Consider the following 13,644-nt stretch of genomic DNA (forward strand, 5'->3'; position numbering starts at 1 on the left):
GAGGAGGGCCCGCTATTTGATCCTGCAGCCTGCCGCAGTGGCCTGATTCCCCGAGGCTTCGTGGCCCTTGGCAAATGGTATATCCTGGTTGTGTCTCGAGCTTCGAAGCCTCGAACTTGGATTCTTGCCAAGACTTCGTAAATACCATCCAGAGTATGATTGGCATTGGGCTTTCTCCAACAGGCAGCTAGGTGAGACGCGTACGTGCTGTTGTACTTGCCTCGTAGATGCAAGTCATCATCGGTTCCGTTCTCACTGTTCACATTCTAAAGGGGCCACTAAAGGATTATGTGATCATGCTCGGACAGAGTCAAGGCTCCCCTGAACCTCCCTTGTTTGCTTGCTCCTTTCTGCTGGTTATATCCCAGCAAAACTTGGAGGGAAACGGGTGCGCCAACCGCGCGTAGCGGGCTCACAGCCCTATCTACAACGTTCTCCTTCTAAAGGGGCGGGACTCTCGCCGATCACTTTCGGGAAATTGACATGCTCCCACATGAGCATGATCTGATCTCGGGTAAGTACATTAGACACTCGCCCTCATCGGCCCAACAGCTATGGAATTCCAATGACGAGACCACAGGTGCATATTCTCGTCAATTTCCAATGTGTCAATGGCGCACCTGCAGTTCGGATAACTGTCGATCAAACAGAGATCGTCTCCCGCGGCAAGGAATTCGGCAGTGACTACTCTCTCAATTCTCATGGTAAATTGTAAAATGATGTGAGTTTCCGCAGGGGGTGAATACATGCATATGGCAATGTCTTGATTGGGTGGCCATCAAGGTTGCCTTCACGGCGTAAGGGGTTCTCTCGAGGGGAGTCAGAATGTGGTGCAACAGTCATGAGCAGAACCGTTGTGGAAGAATAAGGGTCAAAGTGGACTAAGATCACTCTTGAAGAAGACTAGAAGGTAGTAGGTATCAATATTATATTTCAGGAAAAGGCTGCATTCGTTTGCCGTGCAGCACGGAGACCGTGGTCCTCTATAGGTAATTACATAAGAATAGACATTAAACCCTTTGCTCAATCGTGATTTATGTCGACTTGAAAGAAACCGTCGCGTTGGACTTTTGCAACTTCTCGAGCTCATCCTTGAGGATGTACAAGCTCAGTCTCACACCGGCACCGCAGTACTCGGTACTGTTACCAGGACACTTGAAAGAGCAGTCCTTGGCCGTCACGTTGGCCGAGGGGGTGGTGCCACCTCCGCCACCGATGTTGAGGGCGTCGCCGCACCAGCACTCACGACCGTACTCGACACCAGCGTAGTTCTTGTTGTAGCAGGCGCTCAGACACATGCTGATCGTCATGTTGTCGCGGTTGATGATCTGGGCCGGGAGGAGACGGCCGACTTGCGGCTCGGAGAAGCAACCGTAGTAGGTAAAGTTTTCATTGCCGGTGGAGATGACTGGTCCGGTCGGGGTGGGGGTCGCGGAGGAGGAGGTCGATGTCTTGGTTGACGATGTGGAAGTGAAAGGAACCGAAGAGGTGGCTGTGGCCGATGAAGTAGCTGATTTGACAGACGAGGTGGCCAAGAGGCTGGTGGCAGAAAGAGTGGATGAGGTGGCTGAAGCCTTAGCAGTCGCCGGGATGGACGAGTTGCTTGCTGAAAGAGTGGATGCGACAGCCTCGGCCGTCACTCTAGCACTAGAGGTGGTAGAGTTGGACGGAGTCGAGGAAGCGGTCGTGCTGATGGTGCTGTTAGACGCTTGCTTCTCGGCCAGAGGAGTTTCGGTGGCGGTTGTGGTCGTGGTCGCTGTTCCATTGGACGCGGGTGCCAAGGAGGCAAAGGCAGCTGCAGTGGTTGTAGTCTCGGCCGATGTGGTCGTCGCAGCCACCGGCGAGTACATGTAAACTTGGAGTCGGTCACCGGCACCACAGAATTGTGTGCTGTCGCCCGCGCAGGGGAAAGAGCAATCTTTCTGGTTCGCTGCGAGAGCGCTGCCAGTGCCGAATTCATCGCCACACCAGCACTCCCGCCCATACTCCGTACCGAAGTACTTGAGGCCCTGACAGAAACCACCGCAGGACTCAAGGGTCATTGAGTCATTAGCGTACGTCCGGGAAGAGAGAGCGCGGACGCCAGTTCCCTCGGTATAACAACCTTGGAAGAGCCAGTTGCCAACCCTCTCGTTTGCTGGAGGAGCGGTCGAAGTCGGGGCGGCTGTAGTCGTCGTGGTAGTGCCAGTCGGGACTGCACTGGTAGGCTCAGGCAAGGTGCCATCGAGCTTGTACAGGTTGAGCCTGGAAGGTCCACCGCAGTACTCGGTGCTGTTATCCGCGCAAGCCATGCTGCAGTCGGCAGCAGGGGCGGCAACTGAGGCAGCGGCCAAAGTGTTTCCGCACCAACACTGTCTCATCGTTAGTTGAAGTGTTCTCAAAGTCATTCACATTAAAGATTTATTACTGACCTCTCCACCGTACTCCAAGCCGACGTAGGTATACCTGCTAGCGGCACATGCCTCGACACACAGAGCAACAGTCTTTCCAGTTGTTGTGACTAGGCTAGGCAGAGCGCGCGTGTCGGCGGGCTCAGTGTAGCAACCCTGGCTCACGTACTGACCAACACCAGGGTTCACCTCAGGGCCCGATGGGTTCGGGTTCGGCGTGGGAGTTGTCGTGTTACCGTCCCATTGAACAGAGTCAGCGAAGACGGAGATGTAAGCTCCGCCTTCGTTGGCTCCGAATCCGTTACCACCACAGATTTGATTGAGGTCACCGCCGCAGTCGAAGTTGCAGTTGCGATCGTCCACCTTCAGCGTGGGGATGTTGGGGCCACCCCAACATTCAGTGTGATACTGAGTACCGCAGAAGACGGACCCCTTCTCAGCACAAGCAGCGATACACTTGCCGTTGGTGCTCGTAGCGTCGCCGTACAACTGGTTTGCAAGCTGGCGGCCGGGGTTGTTTTCCTTGTAGCAGCCGATGTAGCGGTACTTGCCCTGGCCATTGCCGAGCAAAGGAGGTGCTTGTTCGGCAACAGCAGTACACTCGAAAGTGAAGAAATGCTTCTCAAAGTTGGGGTCGTTGGTGTTCATGGTCCAGGGCGCCGTGCCACTGTACGGGTCGGTGTTCCATTGTGCCTTGGGAACAGTGCACACCAGGGTTGCCGTGGCGCTCTCGCCAGGGGCCAGAACAGTTCCTTCGGCAAGATCAACAAGGTTGGCGGCTTGAATGATGCCGGCAACACCAAAAGGCGGCTTGGAAACGGTGAGGGAAAGCTTGACACCACCCTCAGCAGCAGCGTTGGTGACACGGAACTTCAAAGACCGGGACGTGTTCTCGGTGACGTTGCCAAAAGTGAAGTTCTTGGTCGCGTCATACTCTACCCATCCAGTGCCATCGGGCGTCTGGAACTCGACGAGCGCCACAGGCGCAGGGCCTGCAGAGCCAGCAATGGTGAACGCCTTGGTTCCGCCACTGGAAACAACCTGAAGATACGCGCCGAAGGTGCCGCTGACAGAAGGGTCGAAAGCGATGCGAACGGTAACAGCAGTATTGGCAGGAATTGTGGCCGGAACGTTGGTGAGGGTGAACTTTCCGACGGTAAGGGTAGCAGTGGCTCTGTCCCAGCTGGTGAAGGGACCCTGTGCGCTGCTGGTAGAGAATTGGACGTCTGTGATGGAGAGGGCCGAGTTACCCTGGTTGGACAAGATGACACTCTCATCGGTTCCACCCGCTTGACCGGCGATGACGCCCTGGAAAGTGATGGTCGGGGGAGTAATGGATAGCAAAGGACCTGAGCTCTCGCCAGTACCAGTGAGTCTGATATGGGTACCTTGGCTGTAACCCTCGGCCGTGTTGGTTGTGTTGACGACGATGTCGGAAGACACCAGACCGACGGTAGTAGGCTTGAAGGACGCGCCGATTGTGAATGTTTGACCGGCAGTCAGAGTGAGAGGCAATGTGGGAAGTCCGGAGAGGGTAAAGTCTTCGGCCTCATCTAGACCGATGTCCGAAACGGTGACGCCAATGACGGCCGTGCAAGTGATCGTGCGTGGGTCGCTCGTGGTTCCAACATCAACGACACCAAATTCGTTGGTAGCAGTGCAGTTGATAGGTGTCGTGACCGGCGAGCCAAAGGCGTACAAGTAGCCAAGGGTGGTACCTTGGTACATGATGCCATCACCAAAAACGGCTCTTGTGAACTTGGTGCTGCCCGGAACGCTGAAAGACTTGATCATGTTTAAGTAGCCATTTTTGGGGACGGCTTCAAAGATCTTGAGCTGAGAGCCCTGTACATCCAAAGTCCAGAGAAGACCGGTGCCAGCTTGGCCGTTGAGAGTGGTGACAGTGCCGTGACTGACACCAAGGATGTAGGCGTTGTTCTGAGGGCTGTCGGCCACCTTGGTGAAAGAGGGGACTCCGGCCTCACAGGAGAACTTGAAAACGTGGGTAGGGTATTGAATGACTATTCTTGTTAGTGGCTCTGTTTGAATACACGAATGCTATGTGAGGTGGAAGGGGGCTTTTGCTTACCATTGATGTAGATGTAGCCACCCTCGCCTGGGTACACACCCGCACCGGCGTACACCGAGTTCTCGTTCTGGTACACCTGAATCACGTTATCAAGGCCATTGGCACCGTTGCGGTAGCCACCCAAGTCGTCCAAGTTGAGCCAGTACGTCTTGCCACTCTTTCCAGTCACCACACCAATGCGCTTGACGTCGCCGCAGGAGAATGTGCTGGGCAGAATCTGGAGGGGACTCGTTCCCAAGTCCTTGTCGGCGCCGTCCAAAGCTTGCTTCTCCCATGGCATAAAGAAATCGACCAAGCTCAAACTTCCATCGGCGTTGATTGTCATGTGCACAGCGGCTTCTTCCAGAGATGTCGGAGGCGTGCGGCCGTTGACGGGAATGGTGCTGAGCTGGGAGGCGTATCCGTTACCAGTAGCGTAGAACAAGGAACCTGCGTCGTCGGAAGCGAGACCGCCACCAGACATCCAGACACCACCGCCCTTGACATCCACGGGGACACCGTCACCTTCGGTAGCGAAACGCTCGACGTTGGCACCGCTAGTCTTGTCGAATCCCATGATCCAACCTGTGAAGTTGTATTGGACACAATGAGAAGCAAAGCCAGCATAGATGTAGTTGCCGACGTGCAACAGAGCAGGTCGCTGATGATGGATACCGCCATTGAAAGAGCGGATAGGGTTATTCCTCGCTACGGTGCCTTCGAGGTTGACGGGGAAGTTGGGCTTCTCGCTAAGGTCGTTGACATCCAGGGCATGGAGATAGTAACGGCCGGCGGGTTTTCCTTGAGCAACGCCGGTCAAGGTCTGGTCGACGTACGTCTTGGTGGTGAGGTAGAGGGTGTTGGTCGAGGCATCAATTACACCAGTGGAGGTGACTCCGACGTGAGGTTCGATATCATAGCAGCCATCCAGATCGGCAGACAAGAAGGGAATGGCGAGACTGCGGGAAGCGATGATGCTGCCCGTCTTTGCATTAATTTTGTAGACATTATTTTGTGTAGTCGCGACGTAGACGTATTGCGTGCTGTCGCCGTCGGGCGTGTAAACGAGTGGCTGAGAAAAGATCTGCTCTGCGACGCCGCCATATTTACCGGGCAGAGGTGTGCGGAAGAGCTGGCCGAACTGGGAGCTCCCCACGACGGAGGGGTCCATGTTGTGGTTTCTTCATGATGGGACGTCGCGTTAGATCTGTTTTCTTGGTTTTCATGACTGGCCTCGCTCTTCCCCCACCGAGCGGATCGCCGGAGGAGACGATCGACGCCGGGGAGAGAATGTGTACGGGGAGATATGGGGATGGAGGGAATGGATCTTGAACTTACGTTTGGTACCCGGCTCTCGAATTGTCGCCTCCCCAGGTGATGGTGTCTGTTGAGGCCAGGCCATTGGCAAGGCCAATGAGGGCCGTCATCACCCACGTCTTGAAAGCCATGATGAGTGGCTTGTGACCTTCACTGGCGAGATGGCCGGTCGAAGTTGCGGCGGTTTGGCTCTAAACGAAGGAAGCACAAACTGGCGTGAGGGGATGGGAAAAAGCAGAACACCATCGGCCTGGAGGGAAAGACGGGAGGGCGGCTCTCGATATTATCTCTAAATTGGATCTTTGGCTCTCGAGCGCGTTCGGCTCCAAAAGCTGCTGAACTACTGCGCCCACGGGCAACGAGAAGCGTGGGACCCATGCAGGGCCGACCCATGGATGATTGGCGTGGCATCAGCAAGCCCACCCATGATGCATCGCATCCCGGCCCGTTCTCGAAAGCTAGCGGACAGGCCTAAAGTCCTAAACCACCCCGGACGGTCAGTCGATGGGGACGGCAGCACGGATCTGACCAGTGAGCCGGCGTCTTGTCACCAGGCCGCAGGAGCTGGGCAGGCTAGATAGGTCTGGGATGCAATATGCGGCAAGGTATGCGCAGGCGAGGCCGGGGATGGAGGGGATGTGCCAGTCGTGGACCTGTTCGAGGCTGGTCTCGAGCAATATTATCATTGGCTTGGCCCTGTGCCAATGCCTTTGCCATTGGAAGTCGCCGTGCTGCTCTTGAGTAATTTGATAGGTGTCTGGAGAGAATGACAGAGCACAAAGTCTCGATCTGTGATCCGAGCTGCCGGCTTGTCACTCGCGAGAGGCAACGAAAGGTGAGCAGGCCCCTGACGATCGCACTGAGAGCCTATACTACACAGTAAGAGCCTAGAAGGTACCTAAAAGTAGGTATTGACACCGCCTCGTCTGCCCTTGGATACTGGAAGGGAGCACGAAGAAAGTCCAGCCTCAGCACTAGAAGGCGACACGAAGGCCATGCTTGCTGCGATGCAACGACAACGACAACGGGTGTCGGCTTCGCTGGCGTTGGCTGGCGCCGCGTGCGATGCCGCGGTGCAATGCTGCAGTGACATGGTGGTATCTTTTATTGGGGATCGGCGGAAGTATGCAGGCTGCCAACGCCACGCCGTCCGGTGTTTTGGGGCACACTATTCCCAGCCAGGCCAAGGGTTGGAGCTCGAGAAGGTTCGGATGATTTTTGCTCGTTTTTCTGGCTGCCATTGTCTGCCTGTCCCTGGTGAGCCTGGCTTGAAGCAACGGCTTGAAAGGGCGGACAGACATGGAAGACTCGGCAGTGGCCCGAGCGATACACGATGTGAGGCTTGGAGGCGTCCGATGGCGCCCGGCGAGACGGACGGGAAGGAAACGGCTGGTCAATACGTTTACTTGTGGATAGATGGCGCGAAGCCCAACTGGCCATCAACGCAGGGCGTGATGGAAAGATGGATGGGCGAGTCTGAAGGGGTGTGATGATAAGGTAGTCAATGATGGGACGAAATTCAAGGATCGAGGGATTGACGGATTGCGAGTCGCCAGCTGGTGCAGCTCCGAGGCGTGAAAAGACACCGGCGATGAGAGATGGGCATTGCGAACCTGTATTCGTTCGTATTCGTCGTTGGATCTTCAGAGTGTAATAACACAGGAACAGTGCTAGGGACTGGGAAGAGCCCAAGTAGACGGGAGTGTTGGTGCCGGGATGATTCAGGTTGTGTGTGTGGGCGAAGAAATGCAGCGTTTTTGACGACTTTCCTGAAAGAGAAAGAGGCAGCAGGTACGTACCCACCCAAGATACGGTTAAAATGAGGCACCGTGGACCGTATCCACTTCTCACAGTACGTATCTCAGTACGTCCCTGTTCTTTGCCCCACATCACCACCTGCGCGCGCTGCGAGAGTGGCTCGGTCTAATCGCCGATGACCCGACAGACTCCACCAGCCCCCGCCATGATGTTTTTTTGCTGGAGTCGGCCCTCAATCGCCCTCCTTCTCTTTGTGCTCTCTGAATGCCTCCTCACTTCCTTGTGGCTGGTCTCCTCGTCCCTGTCGTCCATCATCAGCGTGGCAGTCTCCGAATCTCCATAATCCACAATCATCGCGCAAAAGTGGTTCGTGTTATGGTCCGAGATGTCCTTGTCTTTTAGCCTACCTTGCTCATGTTCATCTCTAGATACCTTGTACACAGTCCGAGAGTCGACCTTGGTGTTTGCTTGTCTATGCCAGCACCCGAATGATCCTCCCTCTTCGCTGCAGGGACCCGTGAAGAAGACCCCAAGGACTGGTAGCGAAACAGGGCCTCGTCGAACAAAGCAAGAAAAATAAAAACCTAACAAAACAGACAAGCAGATAACAATATCCCATCGAGCCTGAATCACCAACGGTTTGCCAAGCACACCAGCCAGACACACCTACGTAGTATACGGATACACAGTACGCATACGGCAGACATCTTCCCAAGAGTCAATACATGATGCCATGCCACCGGCTGCGCGTCTTACAGCATAAAGCAGGCTGCTGCTGCTGCTGCTGCACGACTGGCATTGCAGCCAATCCCCAAAAGCCAAGGCCTCAACGCTGGAAATAGCACTCTCCAAGTAACCTGACCTGCAGCTGCCCCTAATCTCCCTCAAGCCCAGCGCCACACACACGCGAGTCTGGCAGAGACAGGTCCATCTTGCAAAGACAATCTCGACATGCAATGCCAACGCCTTTGTTCCTGGCAAAAGTCTTCTCGGTGACTCTTGTCAGTTTATGGTGTCAGTTGTTCTTGCTGTAGAGTGAGTGAGAGTTCAGCGCCATCAAACTAACGACACATCAAGAGCCCAAGGCCCCATTCGTTTCAGGCGGCAGAGAGACACCAAACAATGCACTAACAGAATAGTACAGGTACCCACGACGCCAACGAAGGAATCCAGGAACAGATCGGACCTGAAGATGCCGCTACTCGCTAGCAAGACGCCACTTATGCAAACTCAAGCCCCTTTGCCTTTCGCCGTTTCTTTCTCGCTGCCCTCTCTGGCTCCTTGAGAAGCGGTGTTGGCAAACAATCAGACCGTCGCCCACGATAAGCATACAGCATACTCCGTACGGATGGACCGAAGGCATAAAGGTACTTCGCTAGCGCTTCTCGTATTCCACCCATCGCCGAGACGTCACCTGTCCTTAGCTGTTCGGCGTTCCTGGCTGCCGTATTCTTGCTTTTGTTCGCTCTATCTGCTGTTAGTTCCCACTGCCAGTATCTCTTAGAGCGTCAATTTCTCACCAATTCCCCATTGCCGGTCTCAGTTTGCGTATTCGTCGAACCCCCTAATTTGCGGTGTTTCCTCATCCTGTTCCTATTCTTTCTTCTGTGGCAGAGAGTCGCTATTGTCTTGACTCCTGTCTCATTGGTCCCCTATCATCCGCAATGTCTAAGGGTGTTCTTTTTCTGTCTTTCCCCCTTTGACTTTCCTCCGGCCGGACATGTTCCGCCCGGACAATATCCAGCGTCGCCAAGAGCTTGTCAAGCCTGACTTGCACTAGACCATTGATTCCGTGCCTGGGGTTTGCAGCCTGTCACCCAAAGAGACCTCACCGAGCGACCAATCTCGGTCAGCAACACAGTCAAAATCTGGTCTTTAAAGTTTGCCCGGTTTCCCACGACTTGCTAATTACAATGGGTGCTCCCACTACAGGATGATGATCTTTCTCTCATCAGGCCACACAATCTCACAAACCTCATCTCCCTGATGCACTGCCTTTTCTCGACCGACGCAGTCTCAGCTCCCCTACATCGCCTCAACCGAAGTTACCCAACACCACCCCGGCTCTCCGTCCTTCCCAAAATCGACAAGCACCAACAAACATCGGCACACCCGCACCACGGGCCGGACGGCACGGCGCCCGGCAGAAGAGAAGCGAAAAGCCACCCAGCACCACCCTACCAGCACTTCTACGAAGCACTTCATGGACAAGAGGCTAAGAGCCCAATCGAACGCCTCATCGCAACCCTCACCGCGTGGCGTTAGAACACTGACCAGTGACCCCATCAGGCCTTGCTTCTTATTAACTCGCAACGTGGTGTCGCTCAGACGCTGAGGTTTACGGAGGTGCTTGTCTGCCCTAGCGTTTCTGACTTTCTTCTTGTCGTCTTTTTCGTCACCTATTTTAGGTGCTTTCATCCCAAAGGGACGGATCGACCGGCAATCTCTAGCTAGGCTAGCTGAACAGCTGACACTTTGGGATGGGACCAGACCAATGCCAGAGACAAGCGACGACAGCTTCACACGCGTCCTTTCCGTCCCTGCGGTTGTGGCTGTCTTGCACGTTTGCTTGTGCACCTGTCTATCTCCTTGATGTCACGAGCTCTAGATCATAAACCGAGGTGGATAGAGATTTCCTGAATGGGCCAGTGCCGATTCAATCAGCCGACTTTTGCCGTAAGACGGGCGGCGTGGGTTGCAGAGTGCAGCACTGCAGACTGCTGCAGACTGCAGGCACCTTCACTGTCTGACCATGCGGTCAGCACAACCCTTGGAGGGTTGGAGCCTGCTTATCACAGCGTCTCACTGCCAAGTGCCTGGACCAAGTTGGAAGTGGCGAGTGAGCAGTAGATAGGCACTTTAGGTCCGGGTGTTTGATTGTTGGCCGTCCTTCTGACGATCTGATTATCTGATAGAAGGGGTATATCTCGTGGTCCATATGACTTCAAGACCTGCCAGAACTCATGGCCGGATCGTGCGTCCAACTTCTACCCTTGCATCCCTTACGATTGACTGGCGGGTGAATCTGAATCATCACGATTCACCCGGTGGGCGATCCGTTGGAAGAAATTGTTGAGTGAAGTATGGCGCGTCGCCTCTCGATGCTGCTGCAATGCCCACGTATCGTAGTGCTCCTCCCCCACCTCTTCCAGCAGCGACAGGAATCGGTCTTCCAAATCCCCAAAGTCCACGTTCAGATGTCCAGCCTCGGGGGCGGAAGGGAGCCCGCCACGGTAAAAGAATAGAGGTGCAAGCTGATCCAAACGCATCGCTGACCCTCGAAGCGGCCTATCCAGATGAGGGTCGCACTCCAGAGGCTCATCCTCCCGCGTCGGCCTGCTGAGATCCAGGGCTCCGAACCGCGTCAGTACGCGCTGCTCATCGACCAGGTTCGGGATGTTCTCGCCGCGGTTGAAAGGCGTGAGGAGCAACTCTGGGACGCCGAGGCGCTTCCACTGCCCTCCGAAGGGGAAGGCGTCCCAGTACATGGGTAGGATACGCTGCCTGACCATCATATAGTTCTTTTCCCAGTCTATGAACTTGATGTTGAGGGTTCCTATGGCCTTGAGGGAGCCGAGGAGGCGCGCCACGTCGTTGGCCTTTGCCCAGTGGCAGAGGAACGGCGCGTTCCACTGGCGCCAGAACTTTTCGGTGTCGAGGATGGGTTCACCTTGGCATCCTCGATTCTGGGGTATGTTAGTCGATATGATGTGACATGTTGAATCATGCTTGGATTCGGGACCATGAAGTTAGGCGGAAACGGAAAATCAAGTGAGAGTGTCGTGAACTCGAAAACATACTAGTGCACTTCGGATCTGGGTAGAAAGATAACGTACATTCTTGTCAATCATCATGAAGCGAAACCCGCTCGTCTTTCTAGGAACATGGTGTGGTGAATACCACGGCGCATCAGCCGGAAACCACGGCCCCCGAAACTCCACAAACACATTCTCAATCTTCTCCGCGTCTCGCAGCTCGTCGAACACGGGGTTATCCATATGATTAACATGAATATACCGCGGCGCCGGGAAATCCGCGCTCTTCACGCTATGCGACGCAGCGATGGTGATCCACTGGTCCTTGCGACATGTCGCCGTGATGCGGATGGTGAGGCAGGGTATCTCGCCCGCCTTGCTGCGGGGAAACAAGTGCGGCGCGAGTTCGCGAGCTGTTTGCTTGCAGGTGTTGATGAGGCCTAGGACGGGCTGCTCGTCGCAGTTGAATTCAAAGTCGACCGGGAGGGGCGCGACGACGAGGGCCCAGATTGTGTTGCGGAGCTCTGGGGGGAGCTGGAGGAGGGGCGAGTTCTGGGTGGTGGAGCCCATGTTTTGCGCCTGGTGTCAACTTTGTTATCAAAGATTTGGCTCAATTTGCTTTCCTCTCTGACATGGAGATATCACAAGATGCAAATGAAGCATCGTCATTTCACTCGTGAGTGAGCACCCAGCTTCGGTTGGGAGCAGATTGTGAAGGTCACGTGGCGGGCGGTCGCCTGCTGCTAGATCACGTGGGGGCTCTGCTGCCTGGAGAGACATCTCACAAGCAACTTCAAGAGCCACAGCATTGCACTAACTTCAAAGAACATCTGAAGACCTCTGTTTGCACAGACTGTTCCAACTTTGATTCGGATTTGTCTCGAACTTTTAGAGAAACCGTAGAAGTCAGATCGGATCGTGATGGACACCTTCCGTGTAGTTGCCAGTTGACTTGGACATCTCCCAAACGGCTTCTTCAACCTTGATAGTTGAGAACTGTCCTCAGTCTACCAGGATGGACAAAAAGCTAGAGTTTAAAGTTTCTGATTTATTGTTATGGACGCGAAGATGGGGGTACTTTGGGTTTCTCATATACCTCTCAAGGACGGGGCATTACTTGCTTGATATCCCAAGCGCTCTCTGACCTCAACAACAATAATCTTCGGATCACCCCGATATCGAAAACATATTCTCGCACTTTTTGACCCACAAATAATTCATTTTCTTCGATAACAAGATACTCAGACATCGCAAACATGGCCGAGACTTCTTTACTGGACAAATTACCGGGAGAAATCCGCAACAAGATATGGAAACTGATCTGCACCCCGCCACCATGCCCGCCAAACCGAGAGAGGTCCGGGCCGACAACAGGCATCCTCAGCTGCAGCAAACGCCTCTCGCGAGAATTCTCCTCATCCCTCCTCCACCAAAACTCAAATGGCGAAATCCCGGATCTCACCATCGTCATCACGACTACGTGTCGAAGAGACGCCTGGCTATCGTTGGCAGTCGAGCCCGAGTGCACAGTGCCCGAAAAATGTATTCACTTCTACGAGCGCATCGACAAAGCGCGATGCTTCGACGTAAATGACATGGACAACCCAGTCTTTGATGTCCTCCGCGAAGCAAAACAGATCAATATGGTTCACGTCCGCTTCGACGGCCCCTGGTTCGTCAACGAGGCACCGTTGTATTCGCTGCCGGGGACGCGCAGAGCTCGGTTTGGAGAGGATCCGATTTACGATGCAGAAGCCTTCTGGCGGCAGTGGGATGTTCCGTTTCTTTGTCACTGGGCTAAGGCCCGGGACGTTGCTCGGCTACTCGGGTCGTTTCGAGGATCGGGGAGATGGCGATACACTTCAATGATTGGCGTCGGGATAGTCGTAGAGACGGGAAGAAATATTGGCATGCAATACCGTTCTACACTTCCATCAAGGACTCGGAACTGTAGAATGCATTTTCTACGGGGACGCGGATGGGACGAATTTGCTGAATATCGATTTTTTCGAGTACAAGTCCTTGTTCGGCATCATTACGTTTCCCACGAAAAAGAATCCCGACGGGGGACTGATTACCCGCTATCATCATGACGATGGGTTGGCTGATCACCTCGAGGGGCTTGGGCCGATCAAGAAACCACAAACTCTTGAAGAAGCCCCCAAGCACCATGTAAACCGCCTCTTCGCCGCGTTTACATCGCTTTTGGAACAACAGAGTGACGACATATACGATATTTGGGCCCTTCGAGAGCACCGAGCGGCGACATCGAATTCGTCGGCCAGGAACTTTTTTCATCGAATGCAACGTCAAGAAGGTACCCAATAGTTCAAGTTCAAGTAGGATAATGACAAGA

The 13,644-nt window shown here is 54.4% G+C and overlaps 6 protein-coding genes across 6 annotated transcripts; 3 read left to right on the forward strand and 3 right to left on the reverse strand.

Moving 5' to 3' along the window:
- Positions 1-1,034: 1,034 nt before the first annotated feature.
- On the reverse strand, positions 1,035-6,153 carry CPAR01_07899 (WSC domain-containing protein; the record flags this gene model as incomplete). The annotated part of the gene is made up of 5 exons (XM_060492168.1): positions 1,035-2,351; positions 2,412-4,411; positions 4,480-5,639; positions 5,797-5,966; positions 6,019-6,153. 5 exons carry the CDS (start codon positions 6,151-6,153, stop codon positions 1,035-1,037), a joined length of 4,782 nt encoding a protein of 1,593 aa, XP_060348538.1.
- A 726-nt stretch (positions 6,154-6,879) lies between these two features.
- CPAR01_07900 (uncharacterized protein) lies at positions 6,880-7,665 on the reverse strand (the record flags this gene model as incomplete). Its single annotated transcript, XM_060492169.1, has 1 exon — positions 6,880-7,665. The coding sequence occupies one exon, from the start codon at positions 7,663-7,665 to the stop codon at positions 6,880-6,882; it is 786 nt and encodes a 261-aa protein (XP_060348539.1).
- Positions 7,666-8,295: 630 nt separating this feature from the next.
- CPAR01_07901 (uncharacterized protein) lies at positions 8,296-8,742 on the forward strand (the record flags this gene model as incomplete). Its single annotated transcript, XM_060492170.1, has 3 exons — positions 8,296-8,385; positions 8,423-8,568; positions 8,673-8,742. Coding segments are annotated over 3 exons (306 nt in total), but the record flags the coding sequence as incomplete, so codon positions are not given.
- Positions 8,743-9,519: 777 nt separating this feature from the next.
- On the forward strand, positions 9,520-9,798 carry CPAR01_07902 (uncharacterized protein; the record flags this gene model as incomplete). The annotated part of the gene is made up of 1 exon (XM_060492171.1): positions 9,520-9,798. The coding sequence occupies one exon, from the start codon at positions 9,520-9,522 to the stop codon at positions 9,796-9,798; it is 279 nt and encodes a 92-aa protein (XP_060348541.1).
- A 737-nt stretch (positions 9,799-10,535) lies between these two features.
- On the reverse strand, positions 10,536-11,858 carry CPAR01_07903 (uncharacterized protein; the record flags this gene model as incomplete). The annotated part of the gene is made up of 2 exons (XM_060492172.1): positions 10,536-11,219; positions 11,370-11,858. The coding sequence occupies 2 exons, from the start codon at positions 11,856-11,858 to the stop codon at positions 10,536-10,538; spliced, it is 1,173 nt and encodes a 390-aa protein (XP_060348542.1).
- Positions 11,859-12,597: 739 nt separating this feature from the next.
- Positions 12,598-13,381, forward strand: CPAR01_07904 (uncharacterized protein; the record flags this gene model as incomplete). The annotated part of the gene is made up of 2 exons (XM_060492173.1): positions 12,598-12,754; positions 12,801-13,381. 2 exons carry the CDS (start codon positions 12,598-12,600, stop codon positions 13,379-13,381), a joined length of 738 nt encoding a protein of 245 aa, XP_060348543.1.
- Between the last annotated feature and the right edge of the window lie 263 nt (positions 13,382-13,644).

This window comes from Colletotrichum paranaense (genome assembly GCF_030867605.1).
Source record: "Colletotrichum paranaense strain IMI 384185 chromosome Unknown Scaffold_6.1, whole genome shotgun sequence".
NCBI lineage: Eukaryota > Fungi > Ascomycota > Sordariomycetes > Glomerellales > Glomerellaceae > Colletotrichum > Colletotrichum paranaense.